This window comes from Molothrus aeneus, chromosome 2, assembly GCF_037042795.1.
Source record: "Molothrus aeneus isolate 106 chromosome 2, BPBGC_Maene_1.0, whole genome shotgun sequence".
Lineage (NCBI taxonomy): Eukaryota > Metazoa > Chordata > Aves > Passeriformes > Icteridae > Molothrus > Molothrus aeneus.
The window spans coordinates 83,505,661-83,529,245 of record NC_089647.1 but is presented as its reverse complement, the minus strand read 5'-3'; the positions used below and the strand labels follow the sequence as shown (position 1 = coordinate 83,529,245).

Below are 23,585 nucleotides of genomic sequence, written 5' to 3'. Positions count from 1 at the left end.
TCATGGTGGTGAAGTATGAGTTAGTTAAGCGGTCAGTGAGGTGGACTGAAAACTGGTGGAACAACCAGGCCTGTGGGGAAATGATCAGTGGCAAAAGGTCCATTTGGAGGCTAGTCACTAGTGCTGAACCCCAGCTTGATATTGTAGCCAATGCTGTTTTACATATTTAATAATGACCTGGACACTGAGGCAGAGTTTACTCTTAGCAAATTTTCAGATGATGCAAAATGGGGAGGATTAGCTGCCAAATCAGGTGGTTGTTCTGCTGTTCAGAGGGACTCTCAACAGACTGGAGAGTTTGGCAGGGGGGAACCTCATGAAGTTCTACAACAGGAAGCCCTAGGAACCTGGGAATGAATAACCCTGTGCACCACTACACATTGGGGTCTGGTAGACTGGAAAGCAGCTCTTGGTGTGGGTGACAAAATTAACATGAGCCAGCAATGCACCCTTGATGCAAAGTTGACCAACAACCTCCTGGCCTGCCTTAGGCAGAGCATTGCCAGGAAGTCATGGGGGATGATCTTTCCTCTCTGCTCATACTACTGAGACTCATCTGGAGTGCTGAGTCAAGATTTGACGTTGCAGAACAAGAGAGAGATGGGTTTACTGGAGTGAGGCCAGTGAGGAGCCACAAAGATGATTTATGATCTTTGATATGGGGAGAGGCTGAGGGAGTTGAGCCTGTTCAGTCTGGAAAGAGGCTGGCTCAAAGGAATCTGGCCCATAAAATACCTGATGTGACAGAAGGACAAGGAGGAAGCACAGCTCCACTCAGTGGTGTGCAGTGAGATGGTGAGCGCAAAGGCGAGCCAAGACAGGTAGTGGGTGCAAACTAAAATGGACAGAATTTTACCTGAACACAAGAAAACTTCTACTGAGAGAATGATCAAGCAGGTTGCCCAGAGAGGTTGTGCAGTCTCTGCAGATATTATTTGACTGCTCATGGCATCACCTGACGCTGAGGGAAAAGATGTTTACTTTGAGGGATCCTTGACAGAATGATGATGGCACCAATTGTAGTTAAAAATTAAAGCTTTATTTCTTAACAGTATGTTATTATTAGTATAGAGCAGAATTTATGATTAAAATGGCACAGGATTTCTATAAGCAGAATCAGTATAATAGCATAATATAGAATGTATAATATAGCTCAGGTCTCACTGTCCAGCAGGAGTTGTCAGAGTTCACCAGTTAGACCTTGCAGTACCTTGATTTTGTTGGCAGTGCTCTGGGTGCTGTGATGCTTCCCTGTTCTCTGACTGGGTCATTGCCACCACCTGCCTGGCTGAATGCCCGGGACCTACAGGCTTGGTAAGGAAGGGAGTGATTGGTCTGGTACCCAGGAACAGTGAGACTGTGAGGGAGGGAAATTAATCTGTTTGATTTGTCTGCTTGGTTCACAGGAACTTCAGGGCCTGGTAATGAGGGAAAGGGAATGAATATGTGACCAGCTTGGTCACAGAGAAGGGCTGCTTGCCTTTTAAAATTGCATTAGTTTATGCTAACCACATTTCCAGCTGTTGAGAGCAGAAGTGCTGGTTGCACACAGCACTGGACCACCTATGCTGACTGACCTTGCTTGAGCAGATAGGGTTGGAGTAGATGATCTCAGAGAGTCCCTCTCAATTTCAATCTTTCTGTAATTCTGCGAAAACTTGTACTGGTGTTGGAAGCAGAGAATGGCTTTAATATGGTCGTTGAGTAATTTTTTTTGTCTTTGTGAGCCATGGTATTCCTCAGTGATGAGACATTCTTGTCTTTACACTGTTTTTTTGTTTTTCTTCTATTTTAAGGTAATCTGTTTCTTCTGCTTTTGTTCCTGTTTATGACATTTACTTCTTGCAGTTCTTTGTTCTTATGTAGTTTTTCTTTCCCATTTTGTTGCTCAGACATTTAGGAAGGAAAGAGTTAACTTTGGTGCTTAACTCTACAGCTATATGGGGTAGAAATACTTGTGCTTCACTGAACCTGATAAAGAACTCTAGATTTAATGCCTTTTGTTTTGGAATAATTGCAGAGTTGAGAAAACATCTTTGAATCAAGTCACGCTGGTGTTGAAAACATTTCTCTCCAATTTGAAAACCTCAGAATGTTTTTTTAGGTTTTAGATATTTTACATCTAGGTACCAAACATTGAAAAGGGTTATGTACTTAGACTTGCTGAGGAGCCTTGTCTTAGAATTAATAATGAAGGTTATATTTTGTATATGTTTGCTTTTAAATTTTTGGAAATAAGTTGTCTTGTATTAGTTACAAGGCAACTCAAACTTTAGATAAAAGTGTATCTGTCTTCTGTCAGTGGTTATTAAATAAAAAAGCCAACAAAACCCAGATGAGAAGGATTTAGGTTTTTTGTAGTATTTTGGCTTGTGTGGGCCACCTGTAGCACACATTGGCTGAAGTTCTAATGGCCTTTGAAATACGTTGCATGTTTTGTAATGCTTTTGTCTATGAATTATCTGTGCCATTTCATTAACAAGCTTTCAAAATTTTGTCTCCTGCATTACAGGAAACTGGGTTGCAGTATAAGAAATTCATCGCTTATCCTTGGATCCTGACAGTTACTTGGCCGATGGACATGGTAGGGCTGTTGTTGTTTCCCACAACTGTAGTATAGCTTTTTCTGTGGGGAATTTATCTTAACTCCTTGTTGGCACTTCATTTTGACTTTCTTCTCTTTTTGTAAACTCTGTATGAAAGAAGGAAACATTTCAGGAAACATTTCCTGGTTGAGTCAAAGTAGGAGCTCACATCACTCTGTTGAGTGATTTGAATAGTTCTCTGGAAGAACCTGTGATAAGGGCCTAATCTGACTTGATTTTTGGAAGCAGAGTTATTTCTCTAGTGGTTATGAAAGGAACCTAAGGGAATCCCAAGTTAATTTAGGTGGTGCCTTAATTTAGGTGGTGTGCCCTTCATGTTGTGTGTATGGTTACAGCGTGCATGTTACCATTAAAGAGTATCCCAGTGTGAAAAACATGGGCAGTAGAAATGCTCTTAAAAAGTCAGAAGTCTTTGTGTATTTTGTGCTGATTTTCAGACTGAGGAGTAAGCTATGGTGATAAAGTAGGTATTTCATGAAGTTGTAGATGGTCTTTCTACTGTCCATGTCATGATCAAGGAGCATTAAATGAGGCTTGCTGGAAACTTACCTTTCTGTTTTGGCACTTGCTGCTACTGTTAGGCTCTGAACTGACTCTTACAGCCTGGTGAGGAGCATATTCCAAATTCCTGATGTGCTTTGGGTTGCAGCCAGCCCTGTGATCGTTCTGTATTGACACTTCTCATTAAAGAAAGCAGCCGTCCCTATGCATTGGAAACTTAGTTACAAGAGAAGAGCATGAAGTATACTGTAGAAGCACGGGAGGTTATGCTGAGTGTGATGCTGTGTTAGAATGAGAAGGTGATTGCCCACTGGTGAAGGACCAGCTGAGCAGTGGCCAGCCTTCAGGAAGAGGTTTTCCACAGTGAGTGAAGTTTTGGAGTTCCTTGACCTCACTCACACCTGGAAGCTATGAAGATGCAAATTCATATTCTGAGCCATTCCTGGGATCTCTGAGGTGTACATGAAATGTTCACACTGTCTGAGGCTGCCATTTACAAAGTCTGTCTAGTGTGCTTTCCACTACTTCGTGTGAGAAGTAATTTCACTTTCCCTCTGCTTTCCTCCTGGCGGTATCAACCATACTGTGGACACTTATGTTTATATTGTAACTTGCTTTTTGCATAGTGTCAAAGGTATTGTGCATTTACTGTTTCTGTGGGGGTTTTTGGAGACCCAGGTGCAGATGGTATAGGTGAATGACTGAGTGGCATTGAGCTTTAGCCTGATAAAGTGCTCAAGCTGGCAGTGCTGCTGAGGCGAACAGTCCTGCCCTGTTCATGCCAGAGTTGTTTGTCTCCACTTTTCACTTACTTCATTTTCTGCCTGGATTTTACCATACTTTTGCAGGAAGAGGAAGGATGGGGAAGTGGGGAAGCACTGCTACCTGTGAGAAAGTAGAATAAGCCAGGAGTGCTCATGGTTTATGCCAGTGAAAGTTACTTACTCTGCTCTGCCTTCACACACTTTCTCCCTCCTGTCTGTTCACAGTTACCTTGCTTACATTGCTTTCAAAAGTGAGCTGTTATGACAGTGTAGTGCAAATAAAGCTATTTTCTCTCTCTGCTTGCTTGTATCCTAGTTGCTTGTCCCTACTTTGGAATACTAGCCATGAAAAAAGTTATGGGGGATGAAGTGAAGCTGACTGCCAGCAGAACTCTCTCTGATGTTCAGTGGGAGATATGGGAATGCACAAGCAGAACTAATTAGTGTGTTTTCTCTCAACTTGTCTCTCTTGTGCAGGACAATGAAGACTACCCGCTGATCAGAACAGGGCCCTATTGGAAGAAGTTCAAGGCCAATTTCTGTGAATTCATTGCAGTGCTTGTCCAGCAGTGCCAGTGCAGCATCCTGTATGATAACTACTTGATGGACACCATCATCTCGCTGCTTACAGGGTTAGCAGATTCCATGGTCAGAGCATTCAGGCACACAAGCACTTTGGCAGGTAAAATCACTTGTAGAGTTGCTCTAGAAGTGCTGAGTTCTATTGACTTGTGTACTAACAAAACTGCTCTAAATCGAAAAGCTGTTTAATGGAGCAGTTCTCTTGTGCAGTGAGTGTGCCTTCCTCCTAGTATATGTTATATGAATGTCTGTAATATGAACTCTTTGTTCCCCTGTGTATCTGAATTGAATTTGAATGCTTTAAATGTGATGGATCTAACATAATTTTTCTTTATAAAGAAATCTTTAATGCCTGACACGACTGACTTCAGAATTTTGCTGTTCTGAGTATTATATTTTCAGTAACTGATTTTTCACAGTTTTTTGTTGTTTTTCTCCCTCCACTAACTAATGTGATGAGGTTGCAGTAGATGCTTCACCTTAAAAAGCTTCCTTTGGAGAACTGCTATTCTTGTGGTCTCTGTGCAAGAAAAGAACGTTGCTTATTACACATTTTTGTTTCATGCAGTGTGAAAAAAACGAAAGCTACTACTTTTTTCCCCTAAAGTCAGTAAATACCCTCTTTGCCATGCAAAGAGCACTTAAAGTATAATTTATTCTAAAGTACGCTGTTTGCTTTGAGGGCTCAAAAACCTGACTTGAAATCTGTTCAAACCATCCAACAGTCCTTAAAGGAATGTGAATTTTTGTCCATTCCAGTAGTATATTAAGATTCCCATCAATTTCTGAGGCAGCCTCACTGTTTTTACAACTTTTTTTCTTTTTGATTACCAACAATCAGCTGTTCCACAATTCTAGATTCTTTTGCAGAAAAGTCAAAGTTACATAAACTTACAAGAGAGTTGCCCAGTAAATTACTTCTCTGACCAGAACTCTGACCAAAAGTTTTAAATCATCAGAAATAGAAGTTAATTTTCCCTTTCTGATCATTGTCTGCCTTTAAAATAAACACTGTATTTTAAAGCAAATTACTATAATCTAGTAGTGTTCATATTTTCTATATAAGCTGGATTTGTATAACCATATCCTTTTTGTGGTAAAGTGGTGAATATATTTATGCTGCATATCTCTGAGCTAAGCTAATTGTACTGGGTTTGTTTCTTTTTTAGCAATGAAACTTCTGACAGCAGTTGTAAGTGTCCATCTGAACCTTGATGTCAACAAGCACAATGCTCAAAGATTGTATGAGGTGGAGAAGAAGAGGCTAAGTGGCAAGAGGACCAGTTACAGACTTGATCAGCTAGAGAGAAAAAGGAAAGAGGTTAGGGAAATGTCTTGTTTGGGAGATTTGTGAAAGTATAAAAGGATTACTGGCTGCCTGCTTTTGGGTCCCTGCAATTCTCTGAGGTTTATATGTTTATTTAATGCATGGTGCAGAGCAGGTGTGACTGGCTGGGTTAAGTGGTACAAACATGACTGAGGTAAAAACTGCCCTGTGTACTGTTAACCTGTGATGTCTCACCTACTGGTTGCTTTTCTAAATTGGCATCATTAGCCCTTCATCTTCACACAAATAGAGATTTATACACAAATTTAATTGTCTCAGTAGCTCTGGTGTTGTGGGAGTGCAGTTTTGTACATATTTGTACAAGTTACAAACCCAAATTTTAGTGACGAATCAAAAGGGACACAGGTTAAGTGTCATCTCTATGTAACTAATTAATTATAAAAATGGATTGAACTTCAGGGATGTCCCATATCTTTTTTGCTTTTCAGTTTCTGTTGTTTCTTCCCTGCTCAAAGACAGCTCCTTTTCAGCTCTCAGGGGCAGAGCTATAACTGTAAAAAATAACTTTGGCTTGAGGGAGAGGGTGACTTGGTGAATGAACATCAGGTATAGTTCCTTGTCTCCTGACCTTAGAATCACTTATCTCTGTTCTGAGTTTTAGGTGTTTGTGGGCTTTTCTGAGACAATACCCTTTTTGTGGGGAGGAGTGTTTGGGTGAGACAGGATATTTTAGTGTCATTGTAAGTCTGATCTTACAGCAAAGACAGAGGAAATAGGTGTGTTGGAGGGAAAACCCAAGCTTCTCACCCTTCCTGATGTTGTTGATGAGAGAATATTTTTATTTGTTGACTTGGATTTTCAGAAATTCCTACGTACATTTTCAGGATCCAGTTTTTTAATAGGCTCATTGTGTATTTTGAAAATTTCTTTGTCTGCCTTTTTTCCATCTCTGTTCAAGTACATGAAGAGAGAATTTGGATCTGTATGTGAGGATCGCTTAATAGTTGTGCTGTATCTTTCTGTGTGATTTCTGATAGATCAAGACTCACTGTATCAACCAAGTAGCTTGTTTCCCAAGGCTAGCAGTTGGTATCCAATAATTCTTTCCTCAGGATGTAGCCACAAAAAGGCCAGTTGCTAGTGCAGATACAGACTCCTCATTTTATTGCTAAGCACCAGCAGTTTGCATCACAGTAGTATTCCAAGGGCCCTGATGAAAATTCTTCATGTGTAGTGAATTGTGGGACCAATATTAACATTCAGTTCTCTTTGTATTTCAGTATGAGCATAAGCTTCTAGAGATACAGAACATGATGAATGCTATTTTCAAAGGGGCGTTTCTAACCCGTTACCGGTAAGAGTGAAAATAAAGCTGTATCCGCATTCCCCAGAAACTCCTGCTCAGATTGTACAGATAGGAGAATCAAGCTAAACATCCTGGAGGCACTGATGGTGTCAAGGAAAGTGTAGCAGTTAAATTATTTTTAAGAATCTGGGCTTCCAAGAGGACATCTCTAGTGTGTTCTTTCAGTTCTTCCTGCTGGCTGTAGAGCAGTGTATTTGTGAATGAGAAGATACCCAGAATTGCAAAATAGTTTGTAGCTAAAAGTGGTCTATGTACCGATTGAAGAATAACTTATAATATTAATATGAAGATACTTAGAATATTTTGAATTATACATGCTTTTGAAATTCCAGAACATAAAAATATTGCAAATAATATAATTGGTTTTAAAATTAATTTTTAATGTATTAATATTACAATTTTATAATTTCACAGTGATGTTATCCCTGAGATCAGAGCAACTTGCATGGAAGAAATTGGCAGCTGGATTAAAACATACCCAGATGCTTTTTTGAATGATAGCTACTTAAAATATCTTGGATGGATGCTCTACGATAAGGTAAAGTTTAATTTTTTTTTTTTTTTTTTTTTTGCCTAGGGCAGTACATTAGTTCTCTTATTTTAAATTTTTTTTTGAAAGAATCCTAGCATTTAAATTCTTGAGAGTAGATGTTTAAGACTGTGGTGGTACAATAAGAATTTACTTTCTTCCCCATTTCAGGTGATATTTTAAAAGCCATTTTAACACTAAATAACACTGAACGTTTTTTCCAGTTCTGTGTGAATCCCTGTATGTGCAGTATATTTATATGTCACTGAACTGGGAGTTTTTTCTGAAATGGAAAATGGTTCATATCTTTTGAGACGGTTAAATGTTGACTGAAATTCTGCTTTTAGGCTTGGTCAACATTTAAAATTTTGTTTAGATTTATAACAAATGAACAAATATTGTCTACTACAATTCTATTGTAGTAGAATAGTCTTCAATGTTGCATTTCTTATTGGAGTTAGACAGATACAGAAAATATTTACAGGAAATCCAGCCATTTCCCAAAGGGTTTTCTCCTTTTCCTTATAGTTTATTTTTTCTTTTGAGTAGAGGCACTTTTAAAAATCCTCCAAATACCACCCAAACAAAAGCCAAAAGAAGTCAGTAAGTCCAAAATAGAAGTCCAAGCAGTAGAACAAGAGGCAGTGGGCAAAAACTGATACCCAGGAAGTTGCACTGGAGCATGAGGAAGAACTTCTTTACTGTGTGGGTGACTGTTCCCTAGAGGAGATTGCCCAGAGAGGTTGTGGGCATCTCAGTGGAGATGTTCAGAACTGTCTGGACACAATCCTGTGCTGGGATGACCCTGCTTGAGCAGGGAGGTTGGACCAGATGAACCAACAAGATGGATCAGGTGCACCATTGTGGTCCCTTCCAACCTGACTGTTCTGTGCTTCTGTGAAAGTATGCCTTTTCTCTTGCTTCGAAAAAGCATGAGAGACTTCAGGGTGATAGGAATGTTTATCAGGAACGGCTAATTAGCGAAATCGACACGCTGTACTTCTGCAGGCCGCCTTTGAAGGCGCCTGTAGCTCCTGTGTGGATGCTGAAAGCCCCGGGGTTTGTTTGTGTCGGCTGCGGGCGATGTTTGTGCTGTGCGGATCAGGCTGCACTCTGCCACGGGGCCAGCAGGGGGCGCGCGAGGCTCCCGCTTCCCGGCTTGCGCCCTCCCTCTGAAGGTGGCGTTTGGGGTTTTGGGGCGACAAATACATCAGGAACTGTCGTTTGTTCCTGCGTACGTTTCATCTGATCACAATATCTTTTTATCTGGAGAATTCTCAAAAGAAAAAGTTTTGTTTTTTGAAGATGATGTGTCTTCATTTGCAGTACTCTGCAGTGAAGATTAACAGCTGGTGTCTCTAATTAATACACACAGCTCACCCAGTGCTATTTACTGGAAACTGGAAATAGTTGTTTTTTTCTAAGGCTTTTTTAATCTGAAGGCAATGCAATGTATTTTTTTAAGGCTTTTTTAATCTGAAGGCAAGCAGAGTGAGATAAAATGAAGTGTCTTCCATATCTTCATTTGGTTGAGACCTGGTAGTGTGCCACTACTGGTGGCTGCAGTCCTGGCTGTGCTTTGTGATTTGCAGCCACTGTCAAATTGTCTGATTTCAAAACGAGAGCACCAGCAGGGGCAGCAGTGTTTTTTATATACTGTCATGGATTTTTTGGGAAGGCTGGGGAGGTAGAGCAGTTTTTAAAATTGTTTTGCCTCAAATGACAGTTGTCTTTGCTGTCCAGGAGTAACTCAGAAGTAGACCTTCCCAGTTCATAGTCTGGGAAGTGTTGACTCAGCAGTCCTATCAAACCATCCAGGTCCCAGCCTGTATTTGTAAGGTTTATTGACTGGCCCCATCTCTGTGATAGTGGTTGAAATCTCATAACTGGATAGGGGCTGAAATCTCATAACTGAATGTGTTCAAGCAGTGCTGGAGCCTGTGCAGAGCTCTCTGAGGTCACTAGAGCTGCCCACCACTTTACTGATGTTTTCTGTCATCAGGTCAGGATCAAAATGTGCTATGATACAGCTGAGGCACAGTGTATATGTTCAGAGTATCCTGAAAATGTGCTTACATAATTCCCCTTCACTCTGTCACAGCTTTGCAGGACCAAACAGGCATATTTTTTGTCAAGATTAGAGTGGTAGTTTTGATGAGGGTGGTAAGTGGCTGGGTGTTCATGTTTGCTGATGCTGTTGTTGAAAGAACCTGAAGGTAGTGAGATATTCTTGATCATTCAAATTACTTCACATCCTTCCAAAACTATGGGGAATGTTGAATTTAAAAAAGGGGAGGTGGTTGAGAAGGAGAAGCAAGGAAAATGCAGATGAAAACTTAGGAAAAAATAACAGAAGTAGTCACAGAAGTACTTATATGTTTCTATTTACTAGAGTTCATTTTCTCAGCACTTAAAGGAACATACATGTGTGGGGTTGTGACTGAGAGCTTTTGGGTACAAACCTCAGAAGGGAGGTGGTACACTTTAATGCACACTTTAATTGTACATTTGGGGTAGAAACCTCAGAAGGGAGGTGGTACCTTTTAACACTTTAACATGTTACACTTTATGTCTGCAGGCCTACACTTGACTCCACCTGACTGACAAATGACATTTCCAGGCGTGCGCCAGGGGCTGTATGACCATTCAGCAAACTGGTGCACACTGTTGTCCCTTTCCCCACAAACAAATTCAGTCCCTTTTCACAAGCAGAGTGTTGTGACAGAGAACCAAGGGCAACTGAAAGAACCAAGAGAACCAAAGAACCAAGTCAGTTTTGCAGTACCTTGGCTGAGCTGAGTTTGTGCCAGTGTTGGGTGCCACCTTGGGACTGTCTGTGAGGGAGTTCTGTGGCAGTAGGAAGCAGCAGGTGTGGGCAACAGTCTCTTCCTCAGAGACTTTAAAATATAATACAGAATAAGTACTGCTTGTGTGTCAGGGGCAGATTACAGAACAGTGTATATTGTTACCTGTTGACCTTTCATTTTATATTTCTAGCAAAAAGCTGTCTTAAACAGAGCTGTTAGTCAAAGCCTGCCACTGGGTATCATCCTTGGCTTTCCATCTAAGCAGGTGAACAGGAACTTGTAGCAATGGATAGCCTGAGTGTAGGTGGTCTCCTTTCTTAGATTTCCATGTTTATTCTTACTACTATTGTTAGCAAGAGGAATTAAGAAAGAAGTATGAAGAGACTGATTCAAAGCCTGCAGTTCATCTTAGTATCTCTGCTGATATGCTTAGCATTATAAATTTACAGAACACATGATTTTTCTATGTTGGATCATCAAAATCACTTTCCTAGTTCTATTTAAAGCTTTGTCCTTTGAATGTTGTAACAATATGCATGAGCTAATTGAAAAGCTGGCTAAGGAAAAGATTTCTTTTTGAGGCATCTATGAAGCAGCATAGCAAAAGTACTAATGGTATGAAATAACACCTTGTATGGATAAATATATTTCGCCTAAATTAACTAATTAGGCTGAATTCAAAGCAGCCTTTTTCCTACAATACTTAAAATACCATGTTCTAGTGTAAAACAGAAATAGGGAGAAGGCATGGTGCTTAGCTCTATAAGAATCCACAGTGCATTTCTAAGTTGTACCTCTTCCTCTGGGAATCTAGAGAAATCTGTAATTTCTTGGACTTCTTGTCTGTGTTTAGCAATTGTCCCAGTCAGCTGATGACAAGAAGCAAGCAAAGTCTGATGTATGGGAGAGTGCTGGTTGTACTAAGTAGGCCATCCATACTCCTGTCTTTGTATCTTTAACAGATGAATAGCACAATCCCTGTATCTTTTGTATTCTGTTGCTTTTACTAACAGTGGTCTGTGAGAGTTTCTTTGACTCTTAGGGAGCCATACACAAACTTTGATGTTACCTTTGAGTTTGGCTCACTGCAGGCTTCCTCTGTGTGTGTGAGAGAGAGATGAGCGTGTGTACACACAAACAAACTGGTACTGATGTCACTTGTAAAGAAGATGAGGCAGCATTTGGATAGTCTGCTGTAGGCACCCACAAAGAGCTCTTATTTACATGATGTAAATGCTGATAGTGACTTACAAAGATACATGTATTTTACTGTTAGCCAATTTCTCTTTGTCTTACAGCAAGCTGAAGTGCGGTTGAAGTGTCTTCTGGGGCTGCAGGGAATTTATAGCAGAAAAGAACTTGTTTCCAGGATGGATCTCTTTACTAACAGGTTCAAGGTAAATAAATTACTGTTTGCTGATTTTTTAAGTCTAGGTTGGGTGTATACACAGGGCCTGATGTTTTGATCAGAGCTGATCTCCCCACTCTCTTGACTGAGAGGAGCTTAGACTCCTGCAGAAACAGCCTTGTTGATTGAATAGATGAAGGAGTTTTGCAGGGATGTTTCCCTCTGTTTCTATGAACTCTTCCATTTCACTTTAGTTCACACAAAATGGTGTTAGCATGGCTGTGGTCAGTTATCTCCACCATTTATCCAGATTGGCTCAGGTTTTTTTACAGGATCTTTGGCAGATGACAAAGAATTTCCTCTGCTAAAGATCCTCTTTTTGCTGTCCCTGATAATGGGTTAACCTTGTAGATAGTGGACTGGCTGTCCATGTATCACACTGATGTGGGAATGGCTCTCTCTTGATCTACCATGTCAGTATGAATCTTGAAGAAGGATTCCTTATCTCTTTTCTGAACAAATCAGGTGATACACTGTAGTTTTGAGTGCTTGTTTTGTGGCTTCACTGACCCTGTACTCTGCCTTTGTAATATTCCGATATCCCCACTCATTTTAAGAAGTAAGCCCTTTAATTTTTTTTAACCCTGGCCTTGCTAAGAATTTTGTCAGCTGCTCTTACCCTAGCAGGGTTGCACCTTCTCAGTATTTGAGTAGGAAAGCTCAAGATGAGGTGATAGATATCTCAGTCCCTGTGAATCAGGACATGATTCAATGTCAGGACAAATCAATGCCTGCATGTGCTAGCAAACCTGTGGTGTTTTTGCAAAAGGTGCAGGGCTTGCCTATGTGTCAAAGCAGTTGCTGCTAGTGAAAAATTCTTATCACATATCCTCAAAGAACATGAAATGGCTTAATATTGGTATCGTAGTAATAAATTATTCAGAATTAAACTCAGCTATCTAAGATTGACCCCTGTTTTAAATGATTATGTGGTAGTCCCTTATCTTTCTGACTGCTGTAAGCTCTGTAACCAAATGCAGGATTTGTATTCAATAAAGAGTGATGAAATAGCTCTGGGCTGTTTGTGCTACGATCTCCCTTTGTGGAGGATGCAGTATAAATGGATTATTGCTAACTCCATCCCCCAGTCAAAAAACCCCCACCCAAAAACAACTCCTTCCCCTCTAAACAAAAGAAATCTAAACAGCTACACACAAAATACCAGTTTCGAAGTTTAAAGCATGCTTTCTCAGTGATGGGGAGTGTAATCATATAACCATCAATCCATTTCCTGCAAACAGGAGTTACACATGCTCCCTCTGTTACCCTTGAGTGTTCAGGCTCAGGATTTGTGGATTTACATACCTTCCAACTGGATTGTGAGAAAAAGGAAGGTGCAAAGGAAAATGAATGTAGAGATTTAGAAGCCATGTGTTAAATAGGGAAACTAAAATATTTCCAGATCAAGCAAGTCTAAAGGTGTAATGTATCTTAAAGGTGTAGGCCACTCTGAGGTGTGCAAGTTCCTGGTTTCATGGGATGGGAAGTTTTTCAGTTTTTTGAGTTGTTTGCATGTGTAGTAAGTTACAATATTGTGAATTCTGGAGGTCAGCAATATTGCTGCTATGCCATGCGGTATCTTTATGACTTTAACTGTCTTTTCAGCAAGGCACAGACTTCTGTAATGTGTAGGTGCAGGCCCTTTACTGTTAGTGGGAGAAACTGATTAGATAATGCTTGTAATTTGAGGCTTACCTTCATTTAACATACTGAAGTGCCAGTAGTAACATCTTAGAAACAAGTTGTCAGTCACTTTTAATTTGTAGTGTGTAGTTAATTTCTTGTGAACGCATACATTACATGTATAAAAAATATCATATTACTGCATGATTAATTCAGTTAAAAAATTAACATGCTGTTAATTTTCAGGGGCTGGGGAACTACTTGGTAGTAATCAAGTTGCCTTATGTCTCTTAGGAAATAGCTGCTGAAATAAAAATAAATCTCTGCTGTACTAGTGTAGATGATCTAGCTGTAGCAAAATTACATGTTATTGAGAACAAACCATGTTACATCTTTTTATTGTCATTTTACATCCATTAGGATCGAATTGTGTCCATGCCTCTGGACAAGGACCATGAAGTAGCAGTTCAAGCCATGAAACTCTTGATGCTTATGTCACAGTAAATAATTTCTTTTTTAATTTACTGTATTGTTTTAATGGCAACAAGATCCAGGTACAAACCTGATGAATCTTCCTGTAATCACTTGTTGGGAAACAGTTGCTTCTGGCAGGATATGAGTTACAGTTAAAGCTGCTCAAGACATGACATTTTCTTTCTGTGGGAAATGCCAGTGTTAAGAAAACCCTTGTGCTGAGATTCAGTCTGAAAACTACATTTTTATATCTTTGTTTACCTTTGAAAGGAAATCCCACCTTTTTTTAATATTGGTTTTTCTCGAAAAGAGCATTTGACAGTCTAGGGGGAAGTTCCCACTGAAGATGGGGTCCCTACTCCACCTTCTGTCCCAGGATTGCCAGGTCTTGACCAGAAGCTTGGAGAACTCTGCCCTCTTCCCTGTCTCTGCACCTGATGCAGGAAGCTTTGAGCTTTGAGGCTGTTGATAGAATTTGGACTTTCAGATTCTTGGCTCCAGGGCAGAGAATCTGGTAGCCTTTGAGCCCATAGCAGACTGACAGGAAATGGTCAAGTGTGTGATTTTGCTGAGGTGGAAGGCTAACAGAAGAGTTGTTTTCTTGGGAAATTTACCTGCCAGCCATAGCTTTGGTAGGATAATGGCAAGCTGGAAGTATGGGGAAGAATTACACTTAGTATTACAGAAGTATATAAATCTTTTTCTGATACATCCTTGAGCAGCATGTTTATTTTAGGAATATCTTTATTTGCAAAATATGTGTAGAATAAATTTTCTGTCCCTCTTTCTCAAAGCAAAATGGGAATAAGAACTTCACTGCATTCCATTGATAATACAGTTGAGATGTTAGGACTCAGTGTCTCCTCTGTCTGAGAGTGTAAGTTGAATTTTGGTGATGTAGATGCTTATTTCCATGTACAGCATGAGACATTATCCAATAGCCTCGTGGGATTTGCTTCTCTATTTAAGCCAGAAGTATTAGTCATTGCTAGAGGAGCATATAGACCTTAGTGGTCCAACTAATGTGGTGCTGTAGACATTTACATTAAATTTCAAGTATGTTTGTATATTGAGGTGCTGCTTTATTGTCTCCTGTCTCACTTTACATTCCACTGGTTTGAATGGCATTTTTCCAGGGCTCCTTCAATAGGCACAGCAGAACAGCATATGATGGTGTGAGCCCTGCACCCTCTTCTGAAGGTAGTGCCATTGTTTGGACCTCACTGGTAGTAGCCAGGGTTATATTGTTCCTGTGTTCACAATGTCCATTTCTACATCCCTTGGTTCCCTGTGGTGCCTAGCTATTGGAACAAAGCACAATGCAGTGTCCATGGATAACATGTCCCTGTGCTAAGAGGAGCAGCTCACCATTGTTGAAGTACAAAGATTCCATACACCAGTTAGGGCTGCACTTGTTCTGTGTCTGAATTAACAAGAGCTATATTGGCACTGCAGCTGTTTATCATCTCTGGCTTTATTATAAGGGATCATGTTCTCATTAATGCAAGCTGCAGCTATAAAAGTTTGATCAATGTTTCTTTTTCCCTGAAGCAATTTTTTCTGAATTTTGCTTAAATATGGTTTCCAGTGTGAATAAATGTCATCTAAAGTTTTCTGAATGATATTTTTCCATCATAAGATGCAATTTTCATAAGTAAAATTAATACATTATGAAATTGTTTTTAATTAAGCTATGTAGAGACGTAGCAAATACATTCTTTTTTTTTGTTTTTGTTCTTCTGTTGCATAGCCATCCTGCTTTCTTCCACTGTACCCCCCCAGTTGGTCTGAGCCCTGCTGATTTGGCATAATTATTGGAGTGGTGAAAGTGTGCGTTGGAGACTCAATAAGCAAATTCAACAACAGCTCTTCTCTTTGATAAGAGTAGTGCTGACCAGTCTATAACTCTGTGTGAGGAGAATGCAGATAATATAGCCAGTCACATGTACAGGCTTCTTAATAAGAGCCTGCATCAAGATCTTTTTCTAGCAGGGGAAAGAAAAGCTGCTGCTTTAATACCTACAATGGTGGCAGAAAGGACTTGATGCTGGCAGTGCAGAAACAAAAACCTGCAAGGCTAATGTGTCCCAAATAGGTGGGTCTCATAGCTCAAAGCTTTTGTGTGTGTCCAGACACACACAAAAAGTGTCTGGTTTTTGAGCAGTAGTGCTGCTTGATACATGCAGTAAAGCATGAAATTGAGTTGGGGACAGCAACTCCCCTGCCTCAAAGGGGATGATAAAGTAATAAATGACAGCTTGTATAAATGGCATGACTAGTGTATGCATTGGTGGAATAAAATTTTTGCCACTTTTGCCATGCTGTCTTGGCTTCTCTTTGAATGACTAATTTTTGTCATCTGAAAATCTGGCAACTGAATTCAAGTGGCCCACAACTTGTGTTTTTAGTGAGATGAGAGAGGTCTTTCAGATCACGTTTCTGAAAGTTATTTTTAAAGCTTCTGGAAAGAACCTCTATCCGAATTCTCTCTATTTGATCAGGAATCATTAGTTAAAAAAAATAGTCTTCATTGATGAGGTACAGACCTTCAGAACATGTCTCTAATCTTGGAATAAATATTTTGTTATGTCATGACATGAGTCATCCAGTAATAGCTTTTTTTCTTCCAATTACTCAGTTGGATAATTTTTCTTGGGAAAAATACATTATGTCAGTAACTTTCTTTGACTGACTTCCATAGTTGTCTTTTGGGTCAGCATAGCAGCAAGACCTTGCTGCTAATTGACCATTTTTGTGATGTTTTACAGTGGCAGGAAAGCTGTGCTCCATGTATGGTAGTAACAGGTTTGAGCATCTCTCAACCATCACTGCATTCCAATTCTGTGGAATATACACTGACTACTCTGTGTCCTACTGTCCCATAAAGCTGCTGTGCCTTTACATTCTCTGTCTTGATAGCTAGAGAGGCAGTGAAAAAACTGATCTTTTCAATTCACTTATATGTGTTATATTATTAAAAAAAAGCCCCAGTGCTGATTCAGATTTCTCCATTTCTCCTACTATGCATATACTTAGTTTTTTTCAAATCCATATTTGTATTTTCTTCTTGTGTATCTCTATGAGCTGAGATTTTTTTTCCTTCTTGTTTGTTGCATGTTGTCTCAATTGAATGCCAGTCTTTGGGCTAGTAGATTTCTGTTTTTACACAACATGATGTGATCCTGGAACAGAAATGAGCCTATGAGGTTTAGCATAATAGAAATTATTAATGGTACTGAATTATGCATAATTGTTAGCATTAATGTTGCAAAGGATCTGACAGGGAATAGAACTAGGAAGGAAATAAAGACAGAGAAGCATCAGTGACAATGAGAGACCAAGGTAAAAAAAGCATTGCCTTTTAGGAGGCAAATTAGTTCAGTGTGCCTACTGCTAGACAATTAGGTTAATTTTTGTGTGGTTAACTACCTAAAAGCGTAGAGGGATTTTGGAAAAGAGCAGCAAAAGTAATAAGGTAACTGCAGTAGATGCATGGGGAAAGGTTACAGGTGGTGTGGGTGGGGGCACAAATCTACAATTAGCTTGAATATGTAAATAGCCCAGGGGAAAATGACTTTGATTTACTTTAGTTAAATGTAATTAGAAATTAAACTGAGTTTGAAACTCAAAACACATCAGTCTGCCACAGCATAATCACAGTGTATTGCAACATGCTGATCCCATTGTACAGTGGGTGGGAAAGGACTATTGTTACATTTTAGTGGCAACCATATTGTCATTTTGCTGATCACCAAAGTGTGTCTTGAAATAACCTGCAATGAGAGCAGAGGAGTGAGAGTGAAATTGCAGAACAGTTTAGTAGTACATGATTTTTGTATTCAAAATTTTTATTGCAGACATTAGAATACTTTTAATATACATTTTTTTTTGGTTGATAGTGCTCTGTGCACATATACTACTTTTACAATGCATCTGCAGATTTGGATGTTTAACTTGACTTAATTTTAAATGCAAAGTTACCAGATTCTTTTTTGAATGAGATGCTTGGATTGTCATCACAATAATGTGTACCATATCTTGCCCTGCACAGCCACTAAAAACAATGGCTAGAGTAAAACTCTGTAAAGTGTGTCAGGTGTGTTTTTATTTATTCTTGTGATTTTGATGATTATCCTTGGTATGAGCAACAGAACAGACCAAGTCAAGCCACTCCAGCAGTCATACCTCTTGCATGCAACCAAGTGAAACAAAAAGCAAGATATCTTTCAACTGCTGCCATATGTGGAACAAAATGGGTCTGTGATCTCCCTCTAGAATGTCCCAGTTTCCTCTGGGACATGAAGACTGGGACATGTTCACACTGAAGTGCAGAGAAAGTGGTATGTCATGAGATTGGTATGTGGAAGGCCATGCCTGTTTATTTTTAGGCACCTAAACACTGGCAGGCACTTCTGGCTTAACCTTTATCTGTTGCTTGGCACGCTGAGGGCTGTAAATTTGCAGCAGTATTACTGCTGTATTTGAAGTATTCTTTGTGTGGTTGATGATTGCCTGATGGATGTAAAAAAGAAAGGCACAGTTCAGTGTGGTAGTGTTAGTGCTGGTGGTAGCAGGTGTAGTCAAGTGCTGCTGCTTGCAGAGGAAGGTAAAATGCCTGAGCACTCATTTCAGAGGGAGTTATAAGCCTAAACCTCATCATGGTCAGAGAGTAGTGGTTGAACAGTAATAGTAGTAGGGCACACAGGTATTCCCTCGCACTCAAGAGAGGAAAAAGCAGAAGATCAGGTGCTCAAGTGGTGTCAGGAGTGTCTGTCAGCTTGTGTTGCAAAGGAAATGGATTCTTCTCCCTTCCTTTGCTTCTCTGCTGTTTGGGGGTGTTTCCTTTGTAGCTGGAGCAGCATCTCACCTACTTATGTCTCAAGGAGGGAGGAAATAATACTGCACTAGATTAATGTAATGGATAAATTCCCAACCTCTTAGAAGACAAAGTTAAAGATGGGGAGGTTGGGATTTTCGAAATCTCAGAATGGCTGAAGTTAGAAGGATTGTCTGATCCAATCCCCTACTCAAGAAGAGCCACGTAGAGTGCATTGCCCAGGACTGCATCTATATGGCTTTTGAGTACCTCCAGCAATGGAGACTCCACAGCCTCCCTTGGCAGCCTGTGCCCGTTCTCTGCCACCCTCACAGTAAAATCATGTTTCCCAATGTTCAGAAGGAGCCTCCTTAGTTTCTGTTTGTGCCTGTTGCTTCTGATCCTGGGTACCAGCAGCAGAAGCCTGTCTCTGTCTTCTTACTCCCACCACCAGGTACTTACACACATTGCTAAGATCCCCCTGAACCTTTTTTTCCTCCAGGCTGAACAGTCCCTGCTCCTTTGACCTTTCCTCAAAGGAGAGATGCTCCAGTCCCAGGAAAGATGATTCCCAGATCATCTCTGTGACCCTTTCTTGGTCTCTCCCCAGTCTGTCTCTTGTACTGGGGAGCCCAGCCCTGGACACTGCACTGCAGGTGTGGCTTCACCAGTGCTGTGTAGAGGGGAAGGATCACCTCCCCAAACCTGCTGGTAACACTTAATGCAGATTGGGATACCATTCACCTTCTTTTCAGCAAGAGAACATTGGTGGCTCAGGTTCAACTTGGTGTCCACCAGGATTCTTTTCTAAGGATAGAAAATACCTATGGAAAAGCAGTTTCATTAGTACTGGAAAGGAAGAGTCCTTATGTTCTATCCAGAGAGATAGATATTACTTTGGTCTTCAAGCTATCTGAACAATTTAGTCAAGGAACTCTTTTAAAATATAAACATTCAGGTATTGCATTCATTATATCTATAAATGTGCTAAAGAGAGAAAACCTGAAATACAAAGAAGAAAAAAATTAAATATAAAAAAATGTGTGCACTTGACTGGCATATTTAATTTAATTTAAGCACATGAAAGGTTTTTCACTGTGGGAGTGATCATACTGGAACACATTGCCAGAGATGTTGTAGAGTCTTTGACTTCATGGATTGGACACATCAACCTGCTGTAGCTGATCCTCATGTGAGCAGGGGATTGGAGCAGATGATCTGCAAAGGTGCTGACCATCCTCAGTGCTCTATGATTCTGTATTGGTTCAGTTCAGATCACCTTATGTTTGTGAAATTTCTTATATTCCCAGTTGTCCACTGGTTTTGAAAAATATATATATAGAGAGAAAAAATGACAAAGACATCTTCATGGAAACTAGTACTTTAAAAGAACTCAATAATAGATTGACATTAAAAAGAATGAAAGAAACATTGTCAGACTGTTATTTTTTTCTGTAAATTCCCCATGGCCTTTTAATATTTATTATATAATGTTTTTTTATTCCTGTAAGTGCTCTTTGTTTTCATTCTTTGTTTTACTCTCACTTGTTAAACTTGTAGAAGTTTAATAAATTTGATCATTCATGGCTTCGCAGGACACACCACTTCTTATTCATGTGCTCTAATGCACCATAAAACCATATTACTTCTTTCATTTTTTTACTGTTTAACATCAATAAGCACATTTTTAGTTTATTTTCTCAGTTCTGTAGATAGTTAAATGAGTGACATAAATATTTCTCTTTATGGTGATTTCTTGAGATGTATTCCTTTACACTTCCTATATGTTCTATTACTGCAAATATATTCTCAAGGTAATTGCATGTTTAAAGAGTCCACCAAAACCTGCCTTAAGTGTGTAAGGCAGCTTTTATTTCACATTATCCTGTGAGACTGATTCATCACTTTTGGAGACATACCATTAGCACTTTCATTTAAAGACCTTTTAATGGATGCTCCAGTGGTAATCTCACCTAGTGTGAGCTCACTTCTTTTTCAGTCAGGTTGGAGGATATTTTTGGGGCTTTGTGACTTGTGAGGATGCTAAAGGATGCAATGGGTTGGAGACAAATGGGCAAGCATAGGAAGGACTGCTGATTTTTTGTAGACATCACCCTTAGCTGGAGAACAGCATGAATCCTCAGTTGTAGAGAGGATGTTGGACCAGAGGTGTAGATGGTTTTAAAATGTTACTACTCGAGGATTGAATGCAGTGATCAATAAAAACCCTTTCCTCTCAGCTGAGTCTAGTAAGTTCTAGATCTCATATGTTGCTCTTCCATTCTCTGAAGTAGCCTAGTCCAGTGACATTGTTGTGGCAATAAGAAGCAGGTATTTGGAAACTGTAATCCTGGCTTTGGACTTCACTGCTCTGTACCTCTTCATTGGGTTTTTCAACCTTGATGTGTCAGTTTCTTTTTTGTAAATATTTGATATGAATACCATTTCTACCTCTCAGAGAGTGTTTTAGGTGTAGTAGTTGGCATGTGGTGTTCTCAAGATGTGTAGCTGAATGAAAAAGGTCATGACTTTAAATGTGTTTGTGTAGAGAGGTCACAGCCATAAGTGTGCCATCAAGAATGTGTTTTGATTTCTTTTTTTGTGGGATTCTAGTGTAATAGAATATAGGTTTTAAAATACTGGACTAAATGACTTAAGAATAGTTTGTACTACAGAATGAAGGTTTCTAATTGTTTATTATCTTTTATGATGAACATCTAAGCATAGAGTAAATGCATGATTTTCCTGTTTTATTACTATTACTCTTTTTACCGAGATCACTGATCAACTGTCATTATACTTTAAATTAACATTCGTGTACATGCGGTGGGCCTGATTTGTCATGGCTTACATGACAAATGTAAGCCAATTACACAAACCTCTGTTTCTCTACACAGTGAGTAAAAGAACGCTGCCAATTTTGTTTGAGAGCATTTTTAGAAATGCCCTACAAAAATTTACACATAGCTGTGTAAACAAGTTGCACGGTTATGGAGAATCAAGCCTAGTAAAAGCTGGACATAGCATTCATGCTATTCTTTGCAGATAAACCTGGCCTATAACTTCCGTTGTTATTTTTGCCTAGGAACTGTGGGGATGTGTTATCAGCTGAAGACTGTGAAATGTTATACCAGTTTGTTTATACCACTCACCGGCCGCTTGCAGTAGCAGCTGGGGAATTCCTTTATAAAAGGTATCTCTGCCTGCCTACTTCTTGCATAGTCTCATTTGTTTTGGAATTAAGGTGGATTTATTTAAGGGGGATATTATGCATTAATTTTTCTGATGAAAGTATGTGCCACCTTTCTTCTGGTAATCAGAAGAGAAATGCTATCTGGGGGTAATTGCATGTTTTCCTGCACAACCCTGAAACAATAGATGTGAGAAAAGTTGCAAGACTAACACAGGGAATAGGAAACTAATTGATCCACAAGTGCCATGCTATATTGAGAAAATGCCCTCTTTCTCTCTACTTTCCTATTGCTTTGCTTCTTACAAGCTAATCTGTCACGTGGCATCTGCTGGATTTTCATAGTTTGGTGATTAGTCACAAAAATTGCCTCCTCTTCTCCCTTTGGAAGTTGCCTTATACATTGTAAAGGCTTTGAATAATGAGAGATGCAGCAGATTAAAAAGCCCTCCCAGTTTCCTGTCAGGTTAATGAAATACAGGGTTTATCTTCCCCAGGAGTAACTCTTATAAATGGGCTTCTTATAACAATGGTTGCATGAAGTTGTATGGAGTTGGCATGCTAAAAAGGGAAGAGACAAATATTCTGTCTTTACCACTGAGAGAAATAATCTCGACTTACAAAAAGAAATGAAAATAAAAATATTTAGGCAAGGATTTTGTGGGGGAACATTCAGAAATAATAATCGTGTTTCCACGCATACAGAATCTCTTCCTAGTTGTCTTTTCCTGTCTAACTGAGATGTTGGCATTCTGGAATTTGTGGAGCTAAGTCCAACAGAAAGACAAATGAAGAGAAATTTCTGTTTTGATGAATCTGCTATTACATCTGCTAGACTTAGTTGTTTGTGTTGGTCCTAATATGCTCTCATAAATTAGATGTTTCTTCTCTCAGAACTCTGCTGTATTTTGCTACCAAAGTTATTACCCTGATAACTTCACTTTTTCTACCCAGCTTGCCAGTGCCTTATGGACACCTTGACCCTGTAAATCTCCTCCTTGTTCTTGTTTGCCTCTCTCCAGCACTTTTTCCAGTATAGAATGTTTGTTTTGCTGTGATAAGAGATGTTAGTGACACCCTCCTTTCCCTGGTTATACTGCTAAGTTTTAGTATAAATGCTTATGCTTTCCACCCCTGCTGCCCCTTCTTCTCAGTTTGCACAAAATCTCTTCCATGTTTGCATATTTTAACTAAGGTTACTTAGCTGGCATAAATTATGCCAGCAGAAACTCTTCCTGAATGCACAAGCTTTTGCTGACATTTAGTAGTGTGGTCCAGCTCTTAAATCCAAGCTGTTTGGGCCTTACATTAATCTGCAGGGATGGCCTTCCTGTATTTATCTTGAGATTAGCACTTTTTGTGGGTAGTAGTCAGAAGCATTTTGGGGAAGTGGAAGTGTCATACTGTGATTCATACTTCAGACAGAAGAGGAAGAGCAGAGTTTCCACTGTACTTATGACGTTAATTGCCTCTTATAATTACAAGATACTCTGCTTTCCTTAAGAAGCTGCAGTTCCAAGATGCACTTTGATGTGAATAGTGGCTGTGTGGTAATATCTCTGCTGTGTTGTTAATGTTTTAAATTTGGCCTAGAGCAAGCCTCTTTTCAAGCATGAGCAAATGCCCACATT

The 23,585-nt window shown here is 39.6% G+C and overlaps 1 protein-coding gene across 1 annotated transcript in view; it reads left to right on the top strand.

Moving 5' to 3' along the window:
• The window catches only part of LOC136553557 (cohesin subunit SA-2-like), a 58,177-nt gene that overhangs the window by 9,755 nt on the left and 24,837 nt on the right, over positions 1-23,585 (top strand). The window contains exons 7-14 of the mRNA XM_066545178.1: positions 2,513-2,584; positions 4,349-4,553; positions 5,623-5,774; positions 7,022-7,095; positions 7,522-7,645; positions 11,742-11,840; positions 13,895-13,974; positions 21,850-21,957. Of these exons, the coding sequence (XP_066401275.1) occupies positions 2,513-2,584; positions 4,349-4,553; positions 5,623-5,774; positions 7,022-7,095; positions 7,522-7,645; positions 11,742-11,840; positions 13,895-13,974; positions 21,850-21,957 (914 nt within the window). The remainder of the gene's footprint in view (positions 1-2,512; positions 2,585-4,348; positions 4,554-5,622; positions 5,775-7,021; positions 7,096-7,521; positions 7,646-11,741; positions 11,841-13,894; positions 13,975-21,849; positions 21,958-23,585) is intronic.